The sequence below is a fragment of the Eptesicus fuscus genome, chromosome 10 (assembly GCF_027574615.1).
Source record: "Eptesicus fuscus isolate TK198812 chromosome 10, DD_ASM_mEF_20220401, whole genome shotgun sequence".
Taxonomy (NCBI): Eukaryota; Metazoa; Chordata; class Mammalia; order Chiroptera; family Vespertilionidae; genus Eptesicus; species Eptesicus fuscus.
In genome coordinates this window covers 88,509,429-88,517,759 of record NC_072482.1, presented here as the reverse complement: position 1 = coordinate 88,517,759, position 8,331 = coordinate 88,509,429, and the positions used below count along the sequence as shown (strand labels likewise).

Here is an 8,331-nt window from a genome sequence, read left to right as displayed (position 1 = left end):
ACAGTTACAATGTTTTTCTAGTGATGAGAAGTGTTAGATCTAGTCTTCTTTTACTCTGCCTTCAGTACAGCAGATAGTGTTATTAATTACGGTCACCCTGCTCTGTATTGCATCCCCATGACTTGTTCAGTTTCTATCTGGAAGTTTGTGCCTTTTAAGCACAAGAGTAGTAATTCTGGAATTGGGAATGGAACCAGCAAAAGTTAGGCTGAGGAGGGCCTGGTTGGGGGGAAGGCAGGAATATTACAAGCATTACGGCCCTTGGTGGGAGGAGCCACCAGACTGAATCCTGGTCACAAACTTGCCTCATTCATTCTTCAGCTCAACCTCGGACCGAGCCGGACCGAACCGCCCGTAGGTCGCCACCTGGGCTTCTAGTCGCGATGGTGGGCTCTGTGGGACCCAAGTCCAGCCCCGTCTTCCTGCTCGGGTTTCTGCTCTGGGTTCTGCAATGCTACTGCGCCTGGGCTGCGCCTCTCGGCGACTTCGGTGAGTTCGGGGATGGAATCTGCGGGACAGGGACAGCGTTAACCTGCGAAGCCGAGTGCGGGACCCGAGGGGACGCCCGGGAGGGGTTCGGGAGCCCTGTCGCCGGGAGGGGGGAGGGGGGCGCCGCGACCCAGCCGACCCCGCCTCAGTCGTCTCCGCGGCTGCCGGGTCTGCAGAGCTGGGAGCCAGTCCCCTTCCCGGCAAGAAGAGGGCGGGGAATAGCGGGGGACTGGGCCCCCTCCTCACTGATAAAGGCCTCCTCCCCGACCGTGGGCCTCGCGTAGCGCGCCCCCCGCCCATCCCCGCCCTGTCCTCCCTCCCCTCCCCCCCCACCCCCACCCCCTCCCCCCATCCCGCCCTGTCTTCCCTCCTCTCCCCCCCACCCCCTTCCCCAACCCCCCCCACCCCCTCCCCCCATCCCCGCCCTGTCTTCCCTCCCCCCCTCCCCCATGCCCCGCACCTGCATCACTGGGGCTTCTTGAGAAGTGGGAGCCCCAGGCCCTGGCGTGTGGGGCGTGGACAGGACCCGGGGGCCTCTCTCACGGTAGCGCCCCAAGGACGGCTGCAGGCCGCTTTTCTGCTCACATGACTTCAAACTTCTCCACCCTTGAACTTCTCAGCTCCCTCCACCAGCGAACACAGCTTCCACCTGAGTCCCACACCGCACTTCCCCAATGAGTCACGTTTGCTGCTCGCACCAGCTCACACCAGTGCCTTCGACACCTTCCCATTCTGAAGTGACCCTCCCTCCACCAGTGTCACTTACCTCCCTTACCTGAGGACACCCGCAGCAGAAGCCTCTGCCCCTGGCCCCCAGAACCCGGAGGGGGGGGGGGGGGGGGGGGGAAGCACCGATAGCTAGGAGAGAGAGATGGCTCTGCCCAAACCTTGATCTCTAATTCTAGCCTTCAGAACTGCAAGAGAACACAATTCCAGTTCTGCTTTTTGGGTTTTCTATACTTTTTGCCAAGTATATTCCTGGGAATTGTGGTAAAAAATAAGGGGGGTGGGGTGGGGAATCTCACACTAGCCTATGGTCCCAAAGCCATATTTTCTAGCAACTTGGGAGGTAGCAACATATAAAGGTCATACACGGAGACAGGTGTCTGCAAACCTTTTTGTTTCTTTTAATATTTTTAATTTTATTAATATATATATTTTATTGATTTCAGAGCGGGAGAGATACATCAATGATGAGAGAGAGTCATTGATTAGCTGCCTCCTGCACGCCCCACCCTGGGGATCAAGCCCATAACCCAGGCATGGGCCCTGACCAGGAATTGAACTATGACCTCCCCATTCATAGGTAGAGGCTCAACCACTGAACCATGCAAGCTAGGCTCTCTATATATATTTTAAAGATCTTCCATTTATTTTGAGTTTTACTGCCATTCATTATAACTAATGTTGTTTGTTTTTTATTCAATTACCACTTACGTTCCATATTATTTAGTACTAGAGGCCTGGTGCATGAAATTCATGCACGGGGGGGGTCCCTCAGCCTGACCTGTACCCTCTCCAATCCGAGAGCCCTCAGGGCATGTCCTGCTGACGGCTTAGGCCCGCTCCCTGTGGTTCTCTGCTCTGTGCAGGGCTTGCCTGCTCCACACCATAGGATGGGCAAGCAAGCCCTGCTGGGTGCTGCCTGCGACTGTGCTTGTCTGCTCCCGGGTCGCCGCGGCAACAGCCAAGCAGGCCCTGCTGGGTGCTGCCTGCAGGCCCACTTGCCTATTGTGGGTCGCCAGCAGCTACCGTCAAGCAGGCCCTGCTGTCAAGCTGCGCCGCTGGACCCACCCCCAGGCCCACCCTGAGGTTGCCTGTCCAGCCCTGCCTGGCTCCCCGGGCCCCACAGCAGCTGCTGCCGCTGGGGTCTGGCCCTGCCTCCCTCTTTGGCCCTTGAAGCAGCCTCAGCGGCTGCTGACCAGGCCCTCCCCCAGTGCAGGAGCATGGAGGTGGGTTTGGGCACCGCTGCAGCCGCTCTGACCCACAAACACTGAGGGGTCTCCCCTCAGCGGTGACCCATCCAGCCATTAAGAGGCGCAGGGGGCGGGACTCGTGAAGTCCCGCCCCCTGAGCCTCTCAATGGTTGGTTAGGCCACCCTGAGTCCTGCCCCCCAGCCTCCCGCCGCCCAATCGTGGGCGTAGCGGAGTGATGGTTATTTGCATATTACTCTATTATTAGATAGGATTAGTTCTAGGTGTACGGCTTAGTGATTAGGCAACTCGTACTTTACAAAGTGTCCCCTCTGGGTATTTCAAGTACCCAGCACATTTCACTTCTCCACCCTCCCTACCAGTTTCAATGTGTCTTCTTCTGAAAATTCTTGATATAAGGCTACTACTGATCAGCTAGTCTTCTGTTGGTTATTCAGATTAATTGTTCTATATTTTGGTTGTAATTCTAGTTTGGTCCTGGGAGGAGGTGAGTGTAACTTCCACCTACTTTGCCACCATCTTAGATCTGCCTTCCTGCAAACTTTTTCTACAAAGAGCAATAATGAATGTCAGGCCACTTACTCTCTGTCTCTGTATACACTAAGGCATATGTTTGCAGAGGCAAATAGCCAAAGACAACATGCAAGTGGATGGGAAACCAGATTTGGATACTGTCATAGTTTCCTGACCCCACATTTAGGGTGCCCCACATATGTGTGTCATGTCTGTTAGAAAATCATCTCCTAGGGTTCCTGCAATGTGTGTTCAAGAGCCAGAAACATGCCCTATTTTGCCTGTGGCTTCTGGGTGAAGTGAATGTGAGAGGATGTGGGTCCCACAGGTAGGGGCCTTTACTCCCCTCCTTTCTGTAGACTGGATTCCTTGATCCAAGGGGACTGTGAGAGACACTGCATGAAGCCACCATAGGTGTGAGCTGAGGGCTCTGCTGGTGCAACATTTCTGGTATCAAGATCAGCATTTCATTCATTCCCTGTGACCCTGCTCTTCTCAGTGCCTGAAGAATCATTTCCATCTTATGACCACTAAGTTTATTTGACTTAATGACACTCATGATGGGAAGCTCTAACAGTCCAGAGCCAGAGGCCTCATCTCTACCAGCCCCTGGTGCTTCACCACAGCCTCTTTAAGTGATGTGGATGTCCCAGCTGCAAGTGACATGGCCTTGCTTCTCGGGATCTGAGTTGTGATTCTCCAGTAGGGATGCCATGAAGGCCCTATAGCACCTTGTGCTAGTCCACATATGTCTAGTATCCTACGTCTGCTGGGTCTTATGGCTCAAGAACAAGGTCCATTCACATTCATCCATTCATATATTGTCTATGACTTCTTTCATGTAACCACAGCAGTGCTGAGTAATTGCAACTGAGATCTATCATCTGCAACGCCTGAAATACTTACTAGATACTCATTTATTGAAAGTTTTTTTGGACCAGGATGGCAATTAAATAGGAGGGAAAAGTGATCATACCCCTGCAGTCTTAGAGAGGTTTTAAGATTGGTGCTCTTCTCTATCATTTTGTCCAGGATAAAATACTGTTTTACCAATCTATCGGGGAAAAGAAATGACAGTTTCAGAAGGTTGCACTTGAATTCCCCTACTGTGTGGCACTCAACCTACAAGTAATTCACTAACTACAATGATTTTCTATTCTTGTTACAAATCTGGGGAATGCGGAATGACCCCTATGTGGGTGGCTGGATTAAGTGATAGCACTGTGAGCAGGACCTGGGGCAGGTGTCTGTTCATTACCGGGGCCCCCACACCAGGTACCCCTTTAGTAACAGGGCCAATAATGTCTCACACACTAGTTCCAATGTGAATGTCTGGGTGGTTTCTGTTTCCCGGTGTACACTTAGCCAAGTCAAGGACCATTTGGCACTTGCTGTCAACTTAAAGGGTCCCTCCTCATTGGAACCGGGCCTCTCCTTCTAGTAATGGGTTACAGGTCTCAGAAGTGGCTCAGGCCCTGACTGGTTTGGCTCAGTGGATAGAGCTTCGGCCTGCGGACTGAAGGGTCCCAGGTTTGATTCCGGTCAAAGGGCATGTACCTTGGTTGCGGGCACATCCCCAGTAGGGGGTGTGCAGGAGGCAGCTGATGGATGTTTCTTTCTCATCGATGTTTCTAACTCTATCCTTCTCCCTTCCTCTCTGTGAAAAATCAGTAAAATATATTTTTGTTGTAATTTTTAAAAAAAAAAGAAGAAGAAGAAGTGGCTCAGTTCTCAAAACTGGCAAAAGACATAGCCTCTGTCTAGGGAGGCTGCTTTTAGCCTCCCAAGTATTTATCCTTGTGTTTTGCCTTTGATTTTATTACTTACATCCAGCACTCTCTGAGTTGGATGTTTATGTATTTTGTCTCTAGGATCACTGTGTTCCATGAGCCAAAGGAACCTTTCTGATCATTTCAATAATGGCACTCTGCTTGCTTGTGACAGTTGAGCGCCTATATCTAATCCCATCATTTTGTCCAGGATAAGACACTGTTTTATCTTATCAGGATTTTTCATTACTACTGGAAGCCCATTTCTGAAATACTACCTCCACTTGGTAATTCTTTTTTTTTTTTAAATATATTTTATTGATTTTATTACAGAGAGGAAGAGAGAGGGATAGAGAGTTAGAAACATCGATGAGAGAGAAACATCGATCAGCTGCCTCTTGCACACCCCCTACTGGGCATGTGCCCGCAACCAAGGTACATGCCCTTGACCGGAATCGAACCTGGGACCCTTCAGTCCGCAGGCCGACACTCTATCCACTGAGCCAAACTGGTTTCGGCCACTTGGTAATTCTTGACATCAGAGACAGCCAGCACTGAGATTCCTGACAATATAGTGTTGCCCTTCTTACTGTTGGGGAGGAAGAATTTTTCCTCCACCCATCGAGGTTCTTCTGACTTGTTTAACACTTAAATTAACATGAGACATATTAACAGGTAAAAAGCAAATTTTAATATGGTATGTACAGGAGATCATAGAAATAGGAAACTCTCTGAAGGAACCACAGTAAGCAGATTTTATACTTTTAAACAAAGAAATCATAAACTTGTGAAGAATTAACAAAGGCATTTTGGCTTGGAGTAGTAAATTAGCAATGAAGCAAGAAGGTTACGTTATACAGCCTTCTTGGCCCTAAATTCCCTATCTCTGGTGCTAAGAATGTCTCTCTACCGCCTGGTGTAGGGAAAGTGCATTTCACATAGGAAATTTATTGCCTGCTTTCAGCAGGACAAAGGAAGGTCAGAGTATCCTTGCACCAGCTGTTTCTTAAATAACTTTAATTCAAAATTATCAGTATGCCATAGTGACACACTTGAACCCTATCATCATCAAGCATTCATAATAAGTTCGATAAAGAATCCTTCATGCCTTCCCTTGAGCATATTTGATGGACATTTTCTGGTTGTTCTGACTTTTCATACTATGTCCATTCTGAGTGTATGCATTTCTCTCTGAGTCTTTTAATCCCTCCCTCTACTCTCTGTGTTGGAACCTCCTAATATTCTCTTCTATACAGTGTAGCCATCCATTTCCTCAAACTCCTAATACCCATCCTAATAGCAGGTAAGCACCCTCTCCCAGGGCTGTGCTAAATCCTGTGACCTACAGTTGTCAACTCCCCCTCGTCAACATTGGGTTCCCATCTCACTCTGACCCCACTATCATCCAGTTTCCTCAGGAGCAGTCCCCTATGGGCACTGGGCTGGTTTTTGACAGTCCTCTGGCATCAAGACCATTTTCTCCCCTATGAAGCCTGGTACATCCCTGGACTTGTTATAGACTGACTGATGCTGGTTACTGGCCTGGAGGATAGAGGGGACATAACGGGGATTGTGCGGTCTCCTGCCAGGCAGTGGCCTCCAGGGCCTCCTCAAGCAAAAGAGGGCTAGTGGTGATTAGAGGGGCCTGGCAGAGTCAGTTCTTGCTCTGCCAGCCCAGGCCAGCCCATCAGAGGGATTCACTTGCTGTCAAGAGATGGGGGAGAGGTGCTTATGGGCACTTTTCTTCCAACCCCAACTTTCACTTGCATTTTTCCCTCACAGGTGCTATCTCTCTTAGCTTTAATTTCACCATTACTCCTCATGGACAACCATGGTGTAAGATTCAAGGCCAGATCAATGGAAATGCATTTCTTGATTATAACTGTAATAGCCAGAAGAATGCCAAAGAGGCCTGGGAGAGACAGACTACAACTCTAAAAGGCCTGCTGGAAGAGTTCAAAATGAAACTGCTTGCCATTAAAACAAAAATTATTAAAGTCATTGGTAAGTTTGAAAGGCCCATGGTAGAAGTAGAATACTGTTGTAGGATTAGGGAACAATTGCATGTATTTAAATACTAGAGGCCTGTTGTAGGGTTAAGGAACAATTGCATTTACAGTATGTAAATACTAGAGGCCTGGTACACAAAATTCGTGCACAGGTGGGGTCCCTTGGCCTGGCTGGTGATCTGGGCCTATTGGGGCCTTCTCGCCCAGTTCTGATCAGAGCTGGGCTGGCTGGGGCCTGCCAGATGCAGGGAGGAACAGGAGGAGGGACTGTGGGAGGTCAGCTGGCCATGGGAGGTTGGCTGTGGGGTCACACTGACCACTAGGGGGCAGCTCCTGCATTGAGTGTCTGCCCCTTGGTGGTCAGTGCACGTCATACCGACTGGTCAACCAGTCGTTCCGGTCATTTGGTTGTACTAGTTGCTTAGACTTTTATATAGAGAGATTGGAAGTTGGTTCCACCTAAGAGGCCCAGCAGCCAGGATAGGACACAGAAGACAGAGCAAGACTAGGAGATAGGAGGGGAGAGAGGGCTGGACACAAGGTGGTAGCAAAGGATCTATCAAGACCCAAGGCTGACCTCTTTCCCATGGGGGGGTGGGGATAGATTCTTTCTCCCTGCAGGGCACCATAATGTGTAAGCAGGAATCCAATGGACACATCAGCGTTTCCTGGGAGTTTGGCTTTGATGGACATAAATCTCTCCTCTTTGACACGGAGAACAAAAGCTTCACAGTGTTGCGACCTGAAGGGGAACTGTTAAAGGAGTCATTGGAGAGTGACAGAGCTATGATTGGTGACCTTGTTAGTATGTCTAAAGACTGTAGAGACTGGCTTCTACAAGTTTCCAGAGCCCAGGGTGAAGTTCTGAGCACAAAAGGTAACTGTGTAGAGGGGATGAAGTCGTAGGTCTCTTGAATTTACATTGACATTGTGTGTGTGTCTATGTGTTGTGTGTGATTTGAAAAAGTGATCCAACCACCGAGGAGGTTTTTGTTTTCTGGTGTTGTTTTTTTTTTAGTCTAACAGTCATTGGTATGTTCTGCAATACCTCCTTGCCCTTGTCTCCTCCTATTCCTCACTGCACATAATCCTAGACCTCTCCCTGTGGATTTCTTGCTGACCCCAAGGGCATCATTGGGCTCTAGAACTTTTCCTTGTACTGTTTCCTCTTTGTAGCATCACTTTCCTTCTTCATCTCAACTCGTCTCCTTCTGGAAATCCTTCAAAACCATCTCAAATCAGCTCCTGAGAGGACTTCTCAATCACCTTCCTCAATCGCCTTCTGTCGCAGCAGGAGTGACTGGGTATATTGTAACCCTTGCTTCCCCCATTAGCTGTATGAGCTTCAAGGGGACAGGGCCCATCTCCTCTCTTTGTTCCAACCCCAGGATCTGTCACATTGGCTGCCACAAGTAGAGGGGTAGAAACTGTTTGCATTGTAGGATTGCCTGGGACAGCACCTCAGATTTGGGTTCTGCACAGGATGTCACTCTTGTGTTTCCATTACAGCTCCATCAACCACAGCCACAGTTCCATCCAGCGCCACAACCATGCCCATCACTTCCATCCTTCCTGTGATCCTCATCAGCTTGATCATAGTCGGTGTCCTCGGCTGA

At 49.5% G+C, this 8,331-nt stretch overlaps 1 protein-coding gene across 1 annotated transcript; it reads left to right on the top strand.

Annotated features, from left to right (window-relative positions):
• Positions 1 to 335: 335 nt before the first annotated feature.
• Positions 336 to 8,331, top strand: LOC103302366 (UL16-binding protein 1-like). Its single transcript, XM_054722685.1, has 4 exons — positions 336 to 489; positions 6,489 to 6,710; positions 7,320 to 7,592; positions 8,225 to 8,331. Exons 1-4 carry the CDS (start codon positions 384 to 386, stop codon positions 8,329 to 8,331), a joined length of 708 nt encoding a protein of 235 aa, XP_054578660.1. The 5' UTR covers positions 336 to 383.